The following is a 22,129-nucleotide window of genomic DNA, read 5'->3' as shown; positions in this document are numbered from 1 at the left end:
AGGCAAGAAAATTATTGTTAGCTACCAATTCTATATTGCAAGCAGATTTTCCAGTAATAAATTACTGGAAGAAAAAGCATTGTATCCCATTTTAAATTTTATCCCCTGAATTATAATCTCTAATTTATACACTATACTTCCACAAATGTGCACCAAATCAGCACAGAAGTAAACTGGAGCTGGGTTTCCTAACATTTATGGCTATTCATTAGAACAACGATCAGAAGACTAATTACAGAACAGGACAGCGAAATCAGCTAAGTACAGCTCTTCCTCTGTGATTCAGCAACTATTAATTCCACAGATCACAACCCATGGGGTGGGAAAGACCATCTGCCATGGGACAGTGTGGTCACCTTTGACACCACTGGCTGGCACTTGGGCTCTCTTCCTGGCTGACCAAAGAGCTGACACAGCTGCAGAGTGGAAGGGAGTGCTCATCTTATATCTGAGGCATAACTCGTCTGGTGCTCCCTGATCCTCAGGGGCAGGCAGAAAGGTGACAGCCCAGTGCTACTGACCCCTAGGAAGTCCCCAGCTCATGTGAGGGGGAATGCAATGAGGTGGTACAGCAGCACAAATGACTTGAAATAGACTTACAGTCAGTTTCCAGTGAAATGGGGATGCAGTATTCTCATAGCCTTTAAATTATGTTCAATCCCTTGCTACCTTAGAGGAGTTTCTCTATTTGACATTCCCATGCCCTGGGCTTACTGCCATAGAGATCATGATGGTCCTTACCTAGAGATCATAAAATCCAGTAAAAAAATAAAGACAAATATTGCATATGAAAAAATGTGAAAATACTATTTTTTTGGATAAGCTATTAACGCTTTTGTAATTAAAGCTCAAACATGGCTTAAATAAGAAGGTGTAAAAGATGGGATGGGACGTTAAGTGAGACATGTTCAGACTGCCCAGGCCTTTTCCTTACAGGAAGCACAACAAAATCTCCAGAAGTCCTTTTGAAGTCATTCAAACAAGAAAATCATTAAAAGGAGAAAAAAAATCTCTCACACTCGGAGACAGTCAAAATAAAATAGTTAGTAAACAAAACTCCTTTGTGCCTGGAGCTCTGCAAAGAAACTTCCTGCCACAGACCATCCTTTTCTCTAATTTGCTCTCACATGGGGTTGTTGCAATAAGCTCTCTGAACATCCCCAAGAGATGCTCAGGACATCCTGTTCTTCCTGTCACCCTTGCTGCCTATCTATCCCATATTCCCCTCTGTAGAGTCCTCGCGTTTTGCTGCCATAATTACTCTCCTGTGCCTCGTGCTCAGTTTCTTCAGAACTTACATATCCCCACACACACAAGTCCCCAGCCCAGCAGGGAGGAGCAGTTTGCAGTTGGGCTGCATAATACATTTCTGAAAAACTGTCACATTCTATCATGGAAAACTTGAATTACACTGAAAATGTTTGATCTGCGTCATCAGCTCGCTATTTGTATACAAATATGAGTCCTATTTGGGTCAGTGAGACCTCTGTCTAACACAGATGTGCTTTGGGAGGATCAAACCTAACAGTTATCATGTAGAGAACAAGAACAGAGATCCACAAATGCACACTCTGCCTTTCACAAACCATCATCACTGCTCAATTTCTGAGAAAACAACAGTACGCAGACTGCAGTTAGCAGTATTATAAAAATTAAGAATACATTTAAAAGATACTCAACAATAAGGATCTTTAAACTTACTTTTGGATGGGACACGCAGGTTGGATCGTACCACTTGTAATGAGTCTGCCTGAACTCGAAGTTCGTAGCTTGTCACTCTTTCATAATCCAGAGGCTTTTTAACAGAGATCACACCTGTTCTGTTATTGATAGCAAATGTATCTGAAAGCCAGCAAAAGAACAGAAGTTTTGTTAATGACAAAATGTTTCTATTTTGTGACGTCACTGCTTTGACACCAACTCCAGGCAGCAGACTAGAGCTAGGGAGCATACTGTCCCCAGTGGAGGAGACACACATTGGACATGGAAATGACTTTACACTGTTAATAAAGAAATACTGTAAGGGTAAAAAACTTCCCAACAGAGAAGGCTAAGTGCAAGCTCTCTATAAAGTAACTTCACCTCTGCATCTGTTTTTGTTTGTGGCTGGACAGGCTTGATAACAGCTGCAGGAACAGTCCCTCCTGCTTGTACTGATGAGGTGGGACCTCACTTTTCTGCTAGCCACTGTTTCTTGAAAACTTCTGATGCATTCACTGTGCTCAGCACACTCACTTAGATCAAGTTACTAGTACTTACCCTCTTCATTTCCTGACACAATCGAATATACAATGGTTTGGTTCAAGGCAGCTGCCATCACCACAGTGACCACAGTTCCTTTTGGTGCACTTTCACTCACTGGGGGGGGTCTGCAGAAATGAAGAGAAGTATTTGCGTTAACCTCCCTGATAACAATATTGTCTGAACAGCAGAATACTGACAAACTCACCCTTCAGTTGGCAATTTCAACCATCCATTATGCTGCCAAAGAAGGATGACCTGCATTAAGGAAGCTTTAATCCCTGCCTTCGGCGAATGCAAAAAAAAACAAGTGTGGGCCAACAGAGAAAAGGTGAGACTATAAAGATATAACAGTCTTTTGATATGAGAAATGAAAACCAGGAGATAACGAGTAAGAAATAACAGAGAAACACAAGAACCATCACACCCTGATAAACTGCAAGTAAAACCTTAGTCCATAACAGCTCTTTCATTAAATGCACCTTTACTGAGTACTGTAATCTACCAGGAACACATGCAGGAAAATTCCTACATATAACCCTCTTTAAAATTTGAACAGTGAGCACTGAAAAGCCACCTTCATGGGAGCTTCCACTCTTCAGACAGAGCTGGAAGTTGCTCTAATCGCTCATTTCCTGTCATAAAAGCCAAGATGCTTTCAGAAAATTAACTGCAATCCGAGCATTTAGATGGGTCTTTTAATTGTTTTGTAAATTGGATTTGATTCACTGAGCACTGTGGTGTGAAAAAAGAAAAAAGACTGTGCTACTAACATTTATCTCATCTTCTCCATATCCTCCAGACAATGCAAACTGATGAACTCATGTTATATGAAAATAACGACCATCCTCCCGAAACAAACCTAAGTTACTTCACTCCCTCTTCTGTTCAAATGTCTCCTTGGAAAATGTGATGAGTAACACTCTGAGACGCTGTTTCCTCCAGGAAACCGTGACGACTTTCACATAAATGAGGAGTTCATTTGTGTTAATGAATTCTCACACGGCAGAAATATTTCAGTTTTGAATTCTCCAGAGTTCTCGACAGAATCTGTACCTCCACTAATTTCAGAGCATATTTTAAGCAATTATTCTTTCAACTTTCTCCAGGTATTGTTAGAACACGCCATCCCGCCCCGTACCTATCCCATACCAAGAGCAATAAGTTGGGTTCCCTGTTTGCAATCCGAGCTGTTGAATCAAGCTTAACGCACCAAGAGACCAGTCTGTCCTTCATTACAGACTTTTCTTTTGGGATGAACTCACCACAGCTCCAATTTCTACACTTGACTGCTCCTGCCCCAGATTACACTATCTAAAAAGAATATGCCTAAGGCAAACCGCATCCATGACCCACGGGCCTATGATGTCCTCTTTCTTCCCTTGTGACATCTTCCATCGCTTTATTTCCTTCATTTGCTTTGTCAGTGTAGAGGGCCTGGGTCCCCTCTAATTCAATCACTGCATCTTCCTCAACATGTTGGGATACCAATTCTTCTGAGATGCCTTTCAATACACAAATAAGGGAGAAAAATATACTTCCAGGCACTGTACCACACTGTACCACAACACTGGCCCTTTGACTCTTTCGCGAAAAAGATTATGGTATACTTGCTTTTACTCATTTACACACAGAGCAGATCACCCTGGCTTCCATTCTTCTGCCTCAAATGTGCTATCAACAGTGGAATTCATTATTGGTGCCTGATTTATTAAGCTACAGAACCGTGTTTCACAGTACTTATTAACACGCATTTTACAAATGCAAAGGTTAGTTGATCTTAGAGAAAAAAGGCTATCAAATCTGAAACCATTTCAAGCTGTAGCTTTCTTTCTTTCTTTCTTTCTTTCTTTGCTTGATTTCTTTTTCTTTCTTTCTTCCTTTCTTTTTCTCTCTTTCTCTCTCTCTTTCTTTCTTTCTTAAAAGAGGTCCATGATACAGGTCAGAGAGGAAAATAAAGATCCACCTAATGATATTTACTATATTATTTTTTTTTCTTCTGAAGCACTTAGTTTGAACAAAACCCCTATGACTATGTATGTACAAAACCCACAATTCATCTGAAGCACACTTTCATATTATTCATTTAATAGAAATGGCTTTGTATCTTCCCCTCTGACACAGCTGAATTTAATGAATTGACAAATCAATATTTATTAGGAAACAGTTTTTGTGCTCACTATGAGAGGCCATGGACGGAGTGGACAGAAAACTGCCATGGTAATTGTATTGATTTCATTTCCCTGATTAACTAAGGTGATCGAGTTCAAAGGGAGCAACACATCAGCGGAATTAAAACATACAGCCAGCTCTTAACATCTTGCTGAATCGTACTGATGTGAACCAGTACAAGACAAAGGTATTCAACTGACAATATATGGTTCTTAATCCTGTACTACAAGCTCTAACAAGCTTTCTTAGAGGATAAGCTCATCATCTGGTATTTTTTCTGTAACCGTCACAGCAACACGTAAGTTAGATGACATTCACTTCAGTGCTTTGACAGGAATAATAAATACTATCTTGCTAGCATACAGAATGGGATGACTCCAATTGGGGTGCAGTGGAAACCCTGTAGGGTCCTCGGTCTCAGCAGGATGCCACTCCACTGCCCAAGTCATACCCAATGAGGCACAGTAGGAAAAGAGGGCACGAAAGTAGCAGAGCACACAACAGAGCAGCCTCAAGTTTTGTGCCATGCTAAACTAAGGTTGGATTTGGAAAGAATAAAGCACCTTCAAACTGGTCAAAAATTGATGCTTAATAATGTGCCTTCTGTCCTATTCTTTGCACTTAGTTATCCTGAACAAACTTAAGAATTGCCTGTATTTACATTCTCTCTTTAAGGCCTCTACTGTATCATTTGCTGTTCACGAGTCATAAACTGTCCCTCAAAAAAAATCCAACAAGAACAAAACAAAAAAAGAAAAAATGGCATCTAACATAATAAAAACAAGATTAAAATAAATCTATTGGTTATAAAGAAAGACATAGAAAAAGTAAGAAAAGATGTACGCAAGTTATAAAAAGGTAACATCTTTTAATTTGCTACATCTCAATATTGTCATCTTGGATCAGACGAGGAAATGGAGACAGGATACATACTAAATACACTGTTAAGGTATATTTTTTAAACCCCAAAGTGAAATCTATCCTTTTCCTCATCTTCCCTTTGCCGAACAAGTCAGACTCTCGTTCATTTTTCAATTTATCTGCTATCCAGTGTGCTTTAAATGCACCATGAAATTTTTCTATCTCCAAAAGCATGAACATGAGATTTAATCAAAAATTAAATTTAAAACCAGCAAACTCAATAATAAATCAGAAAATTGGTTTAGTACTGAAGTTTAATAGCATGATGTGCACACATGCTGCATTGGACACATCAGTTGACTGTTCTGTGGATTTTATTTCAGTTCATGGAGGTCCACAAGCATAGCTCAGAAAGCATTTTTAACTTTATTTTTATAATTACATTACTAAAATTCTTAGCTCAACTTGATTAAAATCTCATATTGACCTCTCCTTGTAAAATAATCTCCCTATCTTTTCTTTATTATATTACAGTTTCTGGAAATGTTTTGGCCTTAGCTACTTTTAACGCTCAATGGCATTTCACCTGAAGCTTTCTGGCCGAAATATTTCTGAACATTGCACCCGTTCCTGCACAGACCTTCATCTTACTTCTCATGGGAAGCAATTTCATCTGTCTCTGTCTGTCTGATGTTTTGCATTGAAGAGAAATTATTTAAGTTTAAAAAAAAAAAAAAAAGCATTTTTCTGGAGAAAGGTCAAGTGTAGACAGAGCAATAAATGTTCTAAAATGAGGTGAGCTAAAAGTGAAGTTAAATGGAAACCGAGATAGCTGAGAACAAATCTACAAGAGAAATGCTTGAAATATGCCTTACTGTGTAGTTGAGTTTTAAACAAATGTTAAATAAAAAAAAGCTTAATTGGTGTAGCACTGGTGATAATTACAGAAACAAGCAAGCAAGAAGTATGGCACCTCCTCTTGTTATTTCACCAATTGCCAACTATCCTGGCTGCTCCCAAAAAGTGAAGGACCTAGCCACATTTCCCCGCTGCAATGGCATTCTCATTGTCCAGTCTGTGCAGCTCTAACAATCTGAAGGGTTTGACAGAGTCTTCTTTCTTTTCAGAGAAAAAAGTTGTTAATTAGATACATCTACCAAGCAGCGCATGTTCAAAGTGCGCTGAGAAGGATGATGCGTTCCTCACTGTACTTAACATCCTCACTTTCTGCCTCAATCCTCAAATGGGTTCAAGACATTCTGACCTTTCCATGGCATTTACATCCAAAACAGATGACAAGGGAGTTTGGGCATTGCTGAAGTGAGCCCCTGTCATAACCTATTATCTTTTAAACCGAGCGTCAAATTTTATTCCCAGGAGCTCGCTTGTCAGTAGACATCATGCATTTGTGTGATCCCACTGATTTTTGTAAATTACAGCCGAGGACATGAAGACATAAATATTTCTGTCAAACGTTACTACAGAAGTGAAAAAAGAAAAAATCCCTGACAAGCGGAATGCAGATCTCTCTCACATATGCAAGTCTGCCAGAGAGATGGGTGTCAGTGGGATCAAATCTAAGACTACAGATAACGCAGTGGTTTTGTGCTCTCATCTGGCTGACAGTTGGTCGGGTTTAATGCTATGTTTATGTCAGTACATTTCTTCCTCTTCACCACTCCTGGAGTGATCTGGTTCTACACTTCAGCCATGGTGCCAAAAGCAGTCCTCAGCCCTGACCCTCACAGCAAGACAGACTCCCTGCATGCACCCAGGCCCCATGCTACTTCTGGTGTAATCAGGGCAGCTGAATGGGAACTGTTGAATCACAGCCTGAACCTCTGATTGACTACGTGAAGCAAGCACTGAGTCAGCCATGGAGCACAGGTGAAGGCAATCCAGCTGTGTGACTGAAAGGCTGGAGCCTGGCTGCACCTCTCCTAGGCCCCATTTAAGGGCTGACTGACACCGAGGAAGGATCTCTCTCTGGAGATTGCTCTCGTTGGAATTTTTGTTTTGTTTTGGTGAGCCCAGGACACAGGTAAGCTTTTCCATTCTTTTCCAATTATCCCTTCCCAACATGATAATCTTTCCAGCTATATGCCTAACCACTCTGTGTGCTTGTCGATTATATGGCAGCACACAGCTAGAGGTGCTGCTCAAGGAGTAACGTCAATTAAAATTAGAGTTTCCTTCTTATTTGGTAAAAAGTAGTATGAGATTTTAACTGTGATGTGGCATAACTTAGCAGAAGAGGAAAAACAATGATCCTTCTACTACACTGTAAGCATCTAACTCCCTAATTTTTTCCATGAAAACCCTTAGTATCTTCTGCAGAAACCATTTATTTTTCTTATATCTCATACTCACATGCTGAAGTGTGCTTGTGTACTTGGTTTCAAATTACTGCCACGAGAACACCCCCATACAATACTGATTCCAGGGCAAAATCACATTTTCCTGAAGCTAAGCTTTCACTGACACCTAAGGCCAATTAAAACTGCATGTTGGAGCTCATTCCTCTAACTCCAGCTTGGGGAAAACACTGAGGCTCCCTCCAAATCAGAGATGCTACATCAAAAATGTTGCCAGCGGTACTTCCCTCCTTTTCATGTCTTTCCTTCATGAAATGCATATTCCACAATAGGAAATGTGGGATGAGCAGTACTAAGACTTGGCCAGCCTGAGAAAAGGATTATCCCCATAGAAGCTTTAAATTTACAAGTGTCTTACAACACACTCTTGAGGGACAAAGCCAACATCCTTACAAGAAGGGGGAAATGACCCATGTTATGAGCACTGTTTAACATGGAAGGGAAATAAGTGAGGAAAGAAAAACTTCCGTAAGCAGAGGCTTGAAAAAATAGAGCTCATGAGCACCCCGATGAAAAAATGACCACATTTAAGTCAGAAACATATATCCTGACACACTGCTCTTTTATTTAGGAAGCACCTCGATTCCTTAGTAAAGCCATTCTGCTTGTGTGAAACAAGTTATGGCCTCTGAAAGTGCTTTGCTGCTTAAAGGGATGTGCCAATGACAAACTAGAATAGCTTGGAAACCTCACTGCTGCTCACCACCCCAGAATGCTCCCTTCCCCCTCATATCTCCGGTGTCCTTGGGTTGAGCTGCTCTTCTCTGTCCTGGTTTGAAGAAAGGACATTCTCTGCTGCTGCTGTCCTGATTTCCAAAAAGAACTTGTCAGGAGATTTTTTTGAGAGATGTACAGATGAACTTTTTTCCTCCCCCAGGAATAGCTATTTCTTCTTCAAATTCATATTTCTTTCATTCATTTGAAAAGGAGCCAAACTCCTAGAATAGTCATGACAAGAACAGCAAAGATGCTTCTAACCAAGCCCCAGACATTCGTAACAGAGACGCTGCTCTGTGCCACACAGCGTATCTTTTGTAGAACAAGAGAAGTCCACGTGTCACAAAATCTCTCCTTTGCACGGAACACATTTTCATGGTAGTGTGTAGTGCCCAGCACAGAAGCACAATGCCACACTACATTTGCCTCCTGTAATACCCTCAAAGCCCCAGCTTCACAGATTTCTCTGTACACTGGAATGAAACTTCATATTAGCATACAAGAGGATGCATAACAGGATGTGGACTGACAACACAGCAGTAAAAGAAACTGTAAGTTTCCAGCAGTCTCCTTTTTCTGCTAAGAAATGGTTGAGCACCTGTTTAATGTGCCCACAGGCACTAATTAGGAACCAACGACGCTGCTATTGGTTAACATTTCATTTTCTGCTGCAGCAGCACATCACTATTAGCAATGACCTTCTAGTTGCAAACAGGATGTGATATTTATTTATTAACAAAACAAAAAAGTCCCTTTGAACTTTTATTAAAAAAAAAGATAATATTCTCATAAGAGGACGGGTGAAAAAATATCTTTATATTCAGCTGAGGCTCACTTCACATCTGTTCTTCACTGTTCTATGGTGCTACTAATTATGATCTGTTAATTAAGAAATCAAAGTGTTGCCATAACCTGTTTGGAAGCAATGGAAACTTCTGGAACATTACCCGATCTAGAGTTCAATCAAGATGTGACTTGGGATGGAACCATAAAGACAAGAAAAATAATAGCGTGGAAAAGGAACGCTCAAATCGGCTCGTTTGAGCTACCCCAGGAAGTGATTTATTACCGCAGACATGGCTATTTCTCCAGCATAAGCAGAACGATATCCAAGTCAGAATTAAAAATGATAAGAAACTGTAGATGGCCGCAGCCAGCAAGCCAGCACCGTGCAGCCATGCGGGAAGCCTGGCGTGCTGACGTACCCTCCATTGCCTCGCTGTGCCCCACAGCCCCGGGCCCGTGCTCAGGCTGCAGGGCTGAGGCCCTGCCCGCACACTGCTGCCAAATGCCCTGCACACAGACTGGGGCACGGTGCCTCACTGCTGTCAGTGCTCCAGAGAAGCGGCAAAATCTGACTGTCAGAACCCTGCAGGGAGATGCAGCGAGAAGAGCATCAGCATCCTGACCTGGCAGCACGAGGTCAAGCAGGCTCTGAGGTGGATAGCCACATGCAAATAAACATCTGCATGTTTTAGGCCTTTGATGCTTCTTTTTTGCCTCTCCACCTCTGTGTTTTTATTGAATAAGCAAACAACGTTTGCCTGCTTTACTTCACATGCACAGCTGCTATCAGCTCTCTCAAAGTCACAGCTAACATCCAAGGCAAGGGCAGAGAAGGATACGAGTGAGGAACTCCTGATACACTGAACCCCTGCCGTTTCAGGCCCAGGCCAGGAGCACAGAATAGACCAGGGTACCAGCTAATGTGCTGTGGAGGCAGCCAGGCTGGCACCTAAGGATGCAGCAGAGGGTCACGATTTAGTGGCCATGGCAGTGATGAGTTGGTGGTTGGGCTAGATGATCTGAGTGGTCTCTTCCAAGTTTAATGATTCTGTGATTTGCAGTATGTTGGTGCCTCCAGAGGACAGCCACGTAAGCCTGAACCATCTAAGCCCTTATTGATGGCCTGCAAGCTCCTGGGTTGTCATCTTTACAACTGCTGAATGTGCTGCTGATCTACTAATGGGAAGTCAGAAGCTGGTGCAGAGGAGGGCGTCCTAAAGCACAGCGCACCGTGGCTGCTGGATGCTTCAGCTTGACCTGCTACTTCCAACCAGAAGAGCTGCCTGGTTGCAGCAGATGGCTTTTTGATGTGACTCAGTGGACATCTATCTCAATTATTAGGAACTATATTTTAACACACTTATAGAGAAACTGCTCGATGTTGCACGTGTTGGTTATCAGAGATCTTGGCTTCTCTGTGCTGTTCTATATACATCATGCAGCAGCACCTTTAAGTCTTCAGTTATAATTTACAATCCAAACAGAAAAGGTGGTAGGTGGAGGGGAAAAGGCTAATTAATTTCCTATAAATCGTGCAGTGTTGCAGTGGGAAAGCCAGTGCACAAAAGGCATGCCTATAACTTGACTGCTGCCTCCTGCTGTGGTCACTTTAAGGCATGGAAATGTATCAGATCCTTCTGTAGCATGAACAGGACACCAGGCAGAGGCCCTCATGTGCTGGGGTGCTTCTGACAGCACAGAGCTGCCAGATCAACAGCTCAAGGCACAGTCACGCTTTCATCTCCCAGTCTGGCTCATGTGGCTAGGCCTTTTTGATCATGCCATCTGGTCCCCTCATCTCCTGCATTTTGTATTTATTTCTGATTTGTAATACATTCTGCAAACTCTGCAGGCACCTTTACTCTGTAAAAGTGTTCAACTGTGACCTCTTACTAAATCCACAGAAGTGAAGTTTGTAGAAAAGCTAGAAGAAACTGTTGGAATAATCCAGTTCAAAGTAATTATGCAAGCAAAGATCAATACTCATCCACTCCAAAGCCACCAGTTCTCAATTCTCAGAAAATTCTAATATCCACACCCAGAAGTTTTGCGACAGCATCACTGCTCTGAGCTGACGTTTACCCTAAAGATATATAATGTCAACTAAAACCCAAGGTTTTATGAAAACTGCCAGCTTCAGCTTGCATCACTGTCAGGAAACCAAACAGGAACTGCAGTTTGCAGAGTGAGAATCCCTAAAAACCTAAGAAATTGAAAACAGCCCTGCTCCACGACGTCACAGAATCTTAGAACTAAATCAGAAAGTTTGGGGATTATTTTCATTTTATTTCTGACATTGAAGAAAATGAGTAACTGCTTTTGCTGCCCTCAAAAGACTTCTAAGAGTTTAATACAGCAGTGTGCATCTCAAAAAAATTACCAACAATGGAGCAGGGCTATTTCTTTGGAAATAGACAGTGGGCTAACTCACCTAATCCTACGAATTTGTGAGGAGGAGGAGATAAGAGGGGTTACTGTAAGTATTTAGGGGATATGGAATGCTTTACCTACAGTAAAGCTTCCTTTACTGTAGGTAAATAAAGGTCCTATCTCCTGGGATGAAACTGAAGCTTGAGGTGGCCTCAGGAGATGCACACTTGGTTCAGAAGGCAACGCCAACTCTAACAGCAGACCTGCAGCTTAGGTTCTCTTCCCATAATTCTGCAAACAAAGACCATCTGGTGCTTTAAATGGAAGTGCAAAAACTCTTTGTGCTGTAGAAGAGGACCCCACTGTGCTGCTCCAGCCGCTGTGCTGGCTCCTGAGGCACTGTGAATTAGCTTTTGGAGTTTACCTAAGATGTAGAATGTCTTGGAAAGATCTCAGCATCAAGTCCTCTTATTAAACACTGCTGGAATAACTTTTTCAAGTCTGAAATGAAAGGTTTTTTCCTTTTCTCCCTCTTTTCATCAACATACTCTTTACTGTCTGAGATTGAGTAACAGGACATCATACCATACACCGAGACTTCGCATTTTCTGCTCTTTCCTCCTCTCCACAGTCACTACCCAACATTTCAATTAGATGCCTTCATTAGCACACTCCTGGCTGTAGGATCAAGGTATTTTCTCCTACTTGCCTTCTTTTATAAATGTGATTTAACTTTGCAAGTGACACGCTACAAGAAGAACTGTCAGGAGAGTCTTATCTTTATGGTATGGCTTCAAAGTTCTGATACTCTAATCATGAGGAAAAACAATGCATATCATGATTTTTTCTCTAAATTCCTTAAAATAGCAGACAATGACTTGTCATTTGGGTCTGGAGAAGCAAATAATGATGCATTCTGTTTCTGCTTCCTAATTGCCAGCAGTATTTGGCTTTGAAATTAGATTCATAAAATCCATTAATATTCTGGTACTGATTAAAGCGTAACATTTGATGCAAGAGCACACACAGCAGCAAGGTTGCAACGTCTTGAGAAAGGGAGGCTGTGCACACTGATCTTGTTATTTCTTATTATTACAAAAACGTCAGAAACTGTTCATAAACACTTTCACGGACACCAGCCTTAACAAACTAACCAGCATGAGCATCAGTTAGTTTTTTCACTTCATTTCAAGAAAATGGGGTTGTTTTTTTTTTTTAATTGTCCGAGTTTCATATTATGACTGAGTAGCAATAATAATCACCTACACTTCTTACATCAAAGAGCTCAAGTATAAATTCCCTCTTAGAATCACAGAATCACCAAGGTTGGAAAAGACCTCCAAAATCGTCCAGTCCAACCATCCACCTGTCACCAATATTTCCCACTAACCCATGTCCCTCAGTACAACAGCTACACATTTCTTTAACATCAGTGATGGTGACTCCACCACCTTCCTGGGCAGCCCATTCCAGTGCCTGACCACCCTTTCGGAGAAGTATTTCCTAATGTCCAGCCTGAATCTCAGCCTGAGGTTATTCCCTCTCGTCCTATTGCTATTACGTGGGAAAAGAGGCTGACCTCCACCTCACCAAAACCTTCCTTCAGGAGCCATAGGGAAGGATGAGTTTTCCTCTGAGCCTCCTCTTCTCCAGACTGACCCCACCCAAGCTCCCTCAGCAACTTCTCATAAGACTTGTGCTCCAGACCCTTCACAGCTTCATTGTCCTTCTCTGAACACACTCCAAGGCCTCCATTTCCTTCTTGTAGTGAGGGGCCCAGCATTGAACACAGCACTTGAGCTACAGCCTCATCAAGGCTGAGTACAGAGGGACGATCACTTCCCTGCTCCTGCTGGCTGCACTATGTCTGATACAAGCCAGGATGCCACTGGCCTTCTTGGTTACCAGGGCACACTGCCAGCCCGTGCTCAGCCAAGCATTGATCAGCACCCCCAGTCCCTTTTCTACGCACAGTCTTCCCACCACTCTGCCCCAAGCCTGTAGCACTGCCTGTGGTTGTTTTGGCCGAAGCGCAGGGCCTGGCATTTGGTCTTGTTGAACCCCATCCTACTGGCCTCAGTACAACTATCCAGCCTGTTCAGATCCCTCTGTAGGGCTTTCCTAGCCCCAGGCAGATCAACACTTCCTCCCAATTTGGTGTTATTTCCAAACTTGAGATGAGGGCACACTCAATGCCCACATCCAGGTCATCAATAAAGATACTGAATAGGAGTTCTTGTCCAACACAAATGGTTCACAGGATCAAAACGTACTGAAACTGCATGGAGACAATAACCTGAAGCCCTGATTATCCTAGCTATATCTCACTTGTAGGGAACTTTCTGTTTATCCACCCAACTGACATTTTCAACAGCTAAGAGGAGAATTAAAATAATAGCCTTTTGCTATTGTCAGCCACAGCCCACAACTTTTCAGTTGGAGGCCACCTTTTAAGATGGTAATACTGCAGCACTATCTGCTAAGATTAGGGAATGGCTGTCCACCAAAAAAACTTGCAGCTAAAAGAAAGAAACAACTGTGAAGTCTTTTGCTACCCTGATTTTGATGAATCAGAGTCCTGCAAGTAATTGCACACATTTCTTATTCTGGTGGACTCAAGTGTCAGCTCTTTCTTCAGAGCAGCATCAAACTCTATTTCCCAAAGAAGAGGTAATATCAGTAAATGCGTTATCAGCTCTAAGCACACGAGGTTTCTGGTGCACTGGTTCAAGCCTTATTTTTGTGACTTATTTCCTCCTGTGAGTCAAATGGAACAAGCGAAGGAATAGAAGTTGAGGTGAATGCAGGGGAAGTGCTTCCATGCTGTAACCAATGTATCAGACTGACATTCAAACTGGAACTTTTTTCAGTTTAAACCATGACAGCTGTAATGTGAATGAATAAATGCATTACCTGTATTCCTCCTGTGTGAACCGTGGGATTACTGAAGGTTGAAGTACAGCAATTTCTACAGTAGTGGTGTTGAACTTCACGGGATCTCCATCATCATATGCAATGACCACTAGCTATAAACAGTGCAGAAAATCACCGTCTTAGTATAGGCAACAGCATTTTTTATCTTGACTTGCAACAGCACTTTTTGTATTTTCAGGGTATAACAAGTCAGAGATTTTCTTCACTATAAATCAAACACTTCATGAGAAAGAGGAAAAAGGTGACAGCCATCCACAGGTTGAACCATGTGCTAGAAAATATACAGAAATGCAGAGAAATGGAATTTTAATTCCACAGCCTTCTACAAATACATCTCCAAATCTCTGAAAGCTTCCATTACACAATTTATGTTTTTCATGGATTCCCTTCATGTCTTATCAGAGACAGTCCTTACTCAAAACACTAGATCCCATTATAACTTTCCCACTGTTATAGTTCAGTTCAATATTCAAGCAGTGGAATACTTACTACTGAAAAAACATCTTTAGCCTCCCATAAAATAAAAAACAAAACTGTTGGGTAAGAATTCTGTTCTGCTAACAAACATTAATATTTCAAACTGAAATTTGATATCAAAACAACAACCAAAAAGACATTATCTCCCCCCAAATGACAATGAAAAAACTCTTAGGAGAGATCCTCAGAATGCCAGAACAGGCAAGACAAGATCTTCACCAAAGACAGCCCTTTGTAAATTTTTGGCATAAATAATCGTTACTAAACATTTATTGGTGCTGCTCTGCCAGGACAAATTCCCCTGCTTTCAGCTTTGAAACAAAGGTGAGCACCAGGATGAGAGACCAGCCCAGTGGAGATGGATCAACAGATGGTTTTCTGCTTTTCTCTCTGCCTAAATTTGTCCTCATTTCAAGAGATCACTGGATGGAGCAGATCAGTCCTTTGCTCTAGCAAATCAGCATATCAGCACTGAACTGGCACAGGCTGCACAGAGGGGTCGTGGGTGCCCCATCTCTGGAGACAACCAGGGTCAGGCTGGACAGGGCTCTGAACAACCTGATGGTGTTGTAGGGTGTCCCTATTCATTGCAAGGAGTTGGACCAGATGGCCTTTAAGGGTCCCTTCCAACCCTGAGGATTCTATGATTCTATGAAGTCTATTGTTCTCAGAATAGGTCAGAAAAAACAGCCTAGAGCATACTTTTTCAGCCAATATATCAATGAACTGCGAAGTACTGTGGTTGCAGTTAGTATGAGCATGTTAAAATGCCTGGACAACTTCACTGAAGATTCAGTGCAGCCACGAAAGCCAACGCTCTAGATGCAAACACCAACTCAGGAAGAACTCACAGCTCAGATTTCTTGGAGTGTACTAAGTAGAAAACGGTGGATAATTTTATTTCCTTGTAACAGAAAAGTATGCAAATAAATCTCCCTTTCATTATCCATTTAAAAAGAAATAACTGAATAGCAAGAAGAAACTAAACATACCTTAATGAAGAAACAGAAGGTTGGCAGTTCCCATGTAGGAAAATCACATATAAGCCCTGATGTATTATAAACTACATTGTTTTGCTTACTGAAACACTTCAGTTTTCATTTTCAGCTAACTCCTTCATTCACGGATTTAAGAAAGGAGCTCTGTCCCAATGATTTTGATTGAAATAATAAATAACTCTGGACTAACTACACTTGAGACTCCTCAGGAACAGTAGCAGGACAACAGTAATTTACATCTCCTTAAAGCCAGTGTTTTTACATTACAGTACTTGAGAACAGAAGTCCCAAACAACCCAATCTTGCATGAACTTTCTTTACAAGATATACTACCATTTTTACAAATCTCCCACAAAATTGTTGTGCTGACAGCCCTGTTGAAAATGAAACATCAGCAACATAACCTTCAAAAACTGAAGTTTCCTTCAGTTGCTTCCCTACTTTCTTTTCCCCACCAAACACCAGCAAACACATCTATCCGAGACCTTTCTGAAATCAAAAAGGCCAGGAAATGTGTACCAGAAAGAAATTGAGAAACTGAAGAAACAAATAAGAATTTCATTTATTTCTATGGAATATAAAGGTAGAGAGAGAAAGACAAAAGTGAGAGGAATACTACTAAGTGCAAGTAACATTACCGTCGACAATACACAGCCATAGGAGTACATACCTTGAACACTGTACTTGGCTCTTCATTTAGGTTTACCCGAGTTACTACACGTCCTGAGCTTTCCTCCACATCAAAAATGCTGGCACTGTAAGGAAACTGGACAACGTCTACTTTGTACCGGACTCGGCTTGCTGGTGTGCCCTGGAAAGCAGAAACAAAACAACATAAATATACTTTTATTTTTGCATTCCTCCTTAAGTTACTCAAAATTAAAAATGCAACACAGATCACCACAATTGTGACATCACAGAACCCATTATGATGTAACTGAGCCCCTTTGTACTGTGATAGAGCCCAAAATGATGTCACAGAGCCTTATTATGACGTCACAGAGCCACACTGTGACATCAGAGCCCCATTGTAACGTCACAGAGCCCTACTGTGACAATCACAGAGCCCCATTGTGACGTCACAGAATCCCACTGTGACAATCACAGAGCTGCATTGTGACATCACAGAGCCCCATTGTGATGTCACAGAGCCCATTATGACATCACAGAGCCGCATTGTGATGTCACAGAGCCCATTATGCTGTAACAGTGCCCCACTGTGATGTCACAATACCCATTAGGCTGTCACAGAGGCCCATTGTGACGTCACACAGCCCACTGTGACGTCACAATATCCATAATGACATCACAGTGCCCCATTGTGATGTCACAGAGGCCAATTGTGCCGTCACTGCGCCCCGTTGCGACGTCACAATTTGCAGCTTGCCTGCCTAAGAATCGGGTTTGTTCATGAGGACTTTCCCCCCATCAAATATCTTACGTGATATTGTGACATACTAGAGGCCCATTAAGAAAAATCATCACAGATTTCTCAAGATTTCCTGTAGACGTGAGCTGAAGAATTCTTAAGGTCAAAGAATATATGTAAATATAGACAGAAACAGCGGTCTGTTTCATTATTATTATTACTATTAAAATTACAGATGATGGCCATGGCTTAATGTTGGTTAGCGTATCTTTCAACAGCACTTCAACATCCAAATTATAAAATCTTTCCAGCTCAGGAAATGTCTAAACAATAAATCTGAATAAAAAACTCAACTGCTTTCTCACTGTGTCCTGAAAGCTGACTAAGGGAAGATATGAGCGCTGTATTTCTGAAAAGTCAAACTACTCTTCTAACACAGAATAGTCTGCCTCTGTGGTACCCACACACTTTTTCAGAGGAGACAAGATGAGAAGAGCACCAGTTCCTTGGGCAAAACCACCATGTGTCCTGGAAGGACTATTCCATGTACAGCAGCATCCAGAAGTTTCACTTTTCTCCAAAAGTGGATATTGAAGAGCTAATATGTTTCAAAATCCTCATCTCCAGCAACTAAATCACTCAGATGACGTGGCCTGTGACGCTTTCCAACAAATTCCAACATGTGCATCACCTGTGGCTGATCAGGAGAGCACTAGACGTTCTGAAACCATCACCTAAACACTCTGCTGGTCCATGTGGACAACTTAAGATGGTCGTGAGTAAATGCCCCTGTGATGTGACAGGACACCTGTGGCCTTGTCCTGTAACAGAGGGGCTTTTCCTCTCGCCATTAGACACCATGGCTGCTTCTAAGCACAACCTTGGAAAACAAAGACAGCACATCTGTGCAAATGCTGATAATAGGAAAAAAGCAGGTTTGCAGATGGATTTCAGTAGCCTTGTAACAAACTGTTCAGTCCCATTTTAATGGCAAGAACAAGCAGAGACAGCCTGTGCATCTATGCATGTGTCACAAACTGTTTCCATGCACATACACAAAAATACCAAAATTAAGAAGAAAATCAGAAGAGGGGCAGCCAGAAGGATGGATCTTTCAGACCAGTAACTCAGTGTTCTTCAATAGGAGGTTATTCACTTACACCAGAGTGCCTAAAATAAGTAACACCTATTCCTCAGAATGAGGTTTCTTAATGTATCCTCTGCATTGCAGTGCTCTCCTTCCAGCAGTCAGCCTTCCAGGGACCTTCAGAGCACATGGAATGACCATGCCTGTCAGCACAGCTCACAGGCAGCTGGCTCCCACAGCAGAGACAGCAGAGCTCTGGCAGCCTGCACTGACCTGTGTGACCAACCCAGTCCCAAAATCCAAACCTGAAGACGAAGCTTGCCCCTGGGATCTCCCGAGTGCCAATGCTCCCCTTCCTGCACCCACCAATGCAGAGGGCAGAGATGATGCTGAAGGACCAAGTTTCACTGCTCTCTTCATGGGACCTGGAAACCTTTTAGAGCTCTCCTAACCTTCAGTTACGTCCTTCCAGGATGTCACCTTCCCTGGCAGTGCTGGAAACATGGTTTCTTTGTCTCGCCCATCTCTTCTGCAGTATCTCTCACGCTTGCAGCACTGGAACTGTTCTGCATCGTGTTTGCAACTGCATCAGGAAAATTGTTCATTGCAGTTTTTCACATATTATTCTTCATTACAAACACAGCCCCTTCACTCCAATACTGCAAACCAGGTTTCATCGCTGACTTTTATGATCTTATTCTTTTTTCATTGTTTTTGATTCGGAGGGTGACCAAGAAGAAACAAATTATGTTCTGCACAGATTTTCCTGGATAAAAGGTACAATACAGCAGTCTCAACAACTGCTAATCCAGAGAAGAGATGTCCTGTAGCACTCCAGGCTCTGCTGCAACAGCTGCTTTCTTGAATGCACCTGGTGGAGTTTCTCCAGTATCAGGAGGATACTGGTCCACACCTGAATTAGGGAAAGGAGGATCTGGGAGATATCACCAACCTCTTTTGGGGTGGGATGTATCCTTCCACTGGTTTCAGAGAATGTCTGGGAGAGGATGAACTTAAGCAGGTTACCTCCATTCTCAGCAAGTGACCCTTCACTAATACTGTTACTGCTCACTAGTAATTCGCCTGCTTTCAAAGGCCAAAAGGTGACTAAGTGGCAGCTTCCTAAATCACTCGGAACCACTAATGGGGCCCTGGGCAGCCTGGTCTAGTATTAGATATGGAGGCTGGCAACTCTGCATGCAGCAGAGGGGTTGGAGCTTGATGATCCTTGGGATCCCTTCCAACCCAAGCCATTCTGTGGTGATTCTGTGTGCTATATAGAAGGAAAGAAAATGCCAAACAAGGTGCAGAAAGCATCTTTTGTGCCTATTATATACATATACTTATTTTTTTCTTTCCTTTTGCACACTGATTTCTGTAAAACTGGCAGTACAGCTAAGTTGCTGCTACCTGGATACTCAGTAGATTAAGAGAAGCACTTATAAAGGCAAGTCCTGCTGCTGGCATCGCTGCAACTTCTAAGTGGACGTCAGACATTACACTGTACTCTAACAGAGAAAATATCCCAAACCAAAAGCTTCATTAAGAGAAAATCGGTATTTTCTATCTGCATTCAACACTGTGCTACAAAAGAGCTTTGCTGTTCCTGACAGCGTACTTAAATGCACATGCCCAGCTCATGCTAGGAAAGTTCAGTAAACTGGAACAGAAGTATTTGACAAAGTGTTTCAAGTTCAGTAAGTAAGACCAACATTTTCTTGATACAACAGAAGCACAATGAAATGCTGACTCAAAATACACACTCTGAACTGAAATACGTGTGAATAAATTTGCGATAGGTATTTGTGTCCAGTTCTCGAGCTCCCAACACAAGAAGGACGTGGAGCTGTTGGAGAAGGTCCAGAGGAAGACCATGAAGATGAACAGAGGGCTGGAGCACCTCCCCTACAATGACAGGCTTTGAGAGCTGGGGTTCTTCAGCTCCAAGAACTTATAGTGACCTTCCAGTACCTGAAGGGCATCTACAGGAAAGCTGGGGAGGGATTTTTTATGAGGGCAGGTAGTAAGAGGATAAGCTTCTGTGGAGCCTAGCCACTCCTCTGGATGATTTAACTGCAACAGTGACAAGGGCCATGGACCCTGTGCCCTCCATGGACATCCAGCCTGGCCCTGGAAGGACTCAGCAACAAGCACAGCATTGCAATGCCACTGGCAAAACAGTACCTTCAGTAACCCAGGACTAGGTCTTACAGATATGCTTTGGTATTCAGTGAAGTAATAAGTGACAGACCATGGTAGGAGGTAAAAGTATTTTACAGGACCATGTACACTAGACACTTGAAAATCTCTGAAAAAAACGAGAAATTTCAGAGATCACTGTGTAACAGAGGTAATTATACAACATTCTCCCTGTAATTTCTCTTCAGTATCATTATAAGAGGAAATTACCTGCTGCAATCCACACTGCTTGGCTACAGAGTACTGATGCTCACATTTGCTTGCAGAACTAGAAGCTGTTATCATCATTAAACATGCACATGCTAGGCAATTTGTTTTTAAATAAAGAAAAATCTCATCAAGTTATTGTTCCTGGTATGACTATCAAGTACACCTCTCTCCTGTCATTTCTGAAAATAACAAAATGGGAATTTATTTTTTATTTACTGCATTTTGGCACCAACATAATTAGAAAAATCTCCAGAGAAATTTTCCAGGGAAATCTATTCAGAAGCAAGTTTCAATTATCTCAAGTATTAATCTTCTTTTGCTTCTGTTTTAAATTAATTCAGATGCATTCCTACGTCTACAGCAAAATTCAAACAAAAGTCTATGTTCCCAAAGAAATAGCACCAATAAACCACGAAGACAGGATTTTAGTTGGCAGGAACCATCTTCATTCTTTTGAAGCAAAATTTTCCAAGGAGTTCAAGAACAATATGAAACTCAGCTCTAAAGATCATCCAGCTTCAATTCTTCTTTTTACTGCTGCATAATTTCTTAAGGTTCCATTTGCTCTGGGGAAACTACACTCAGCTGAGATAGCTGATGGCTATGCCACGAAAACATCCCCAACATTTTTATTAGCTCGTGAGGATGCACACGGAGGCCTTGGAAAAAGAGGCCACCCAGAGTACACGTGTGCACTATTGAGATAACTCCCAAAGGGCACAGAGAGGCTGCACAAAGATTAGAATGTGGAGAAGTCATGAAAAATTGTGAGCAGTCTTAACAACAGTAACATCTTCTGTATGTTCTCACGCGTGCTTCTGGAAGCAGTTCAAAAGGAAGCAAGGAATCATTACTCCCCATATCCAAAGCTGGGTGACCGAGGCACAAAACCAGGTACTTGAGGAGAAAAGTGACCCGTGCTGGTGGGTCTCAAACCAGCTAAAAATTGTGAACTGTGCACTTGTGTCTGCTTGCCCTCTCATTTACCAGTTATTACTAGAGTTTTACATACATTCTCAATTTTTAGTTATTTTACTCTGTAGTACCTAACCCAATGAAAAAGTCTGCAAGTCTGGATGAAATCTGGAAATTCTGAATTAATGACAAGCTGAACACAAAAGGAATATAAGTATTTAAAACCTTGAGATAAAATTACTTCAAGAGCTCATTGAATTTTCAGCGTCTTTCCCTCATACTGAACTCTATGAAATTCAACAGTAATAACTTTTAAAAGATCAAGCCCCGGACTGCTCAAGAATGCTTCTACTTCTAATTATCTGTGAAATCTCTTATTAAATATCTGTTAGCACTGTACTTTCAGTGAATGCCTGTA

At 41.7% G+C, this 22,129-nt stretch overlaps 1 protein-coding gene across 7 annotated transcripts in view; it reads right to left on the bottom strand.

Annotated features, from left to right (window-relative positions):
• Positions 1-22,129, bottom strand: part of PCDH15 (protocadherin related 15) — a 566,546-nt gene that overhangs the window by 69,243 nt on the left and 475,174 nt on the right. For all 7 annotated transcript variants that reach the window (XR_002117515.2, XR_004160438.1, XR_002117520.2 and 4 more), the window contains 4 exons: positions 16,602-16,742; positions 14,436-14,548; positions 2,260-2,369; positions 1,702-1,842 (listed from right to left, as the gene is read on the bottom strand). Coding sequence is in view for 3 of the 7 variants with exons in the window: in XM_031554340.1 (XP_031410200.1) it covers positions 1,702-1,842; positions 2,260-2,369; positions 14,436-14,548; positions 16,602-16,742 (505 nt within the window). In the remaining 4 variants the exon portion in view is untranslated. The remainder of the gene's footprint in view (positions 1-1,701; positions 1,843-2,259; positions 2,370-14,435; positions 14,549-16,601; positions 16,743-22,129) is intronic.

The sequence above is a fragment of the Meleagris gallopavo genome, chromosome 8 (genome assembly GCF_000146605.3).
Source record: "Meleagris gallopavo isolate NT-WF06-2002-E0010 breed Aviagen turkey brand Nicholas breeding stock chromosome 8, Turkey_5.1, whole genome shotgun sequence".
Taxonomy (NCBI): Eukaryota; Metazoa; Chordata; class Aves; order Galliformes; family Phasianidae; genus Meleagris; species Meleagris gallopavo.
This window is presented reverse-complemented; position numbering and strand designations above follow the sequence as displayed.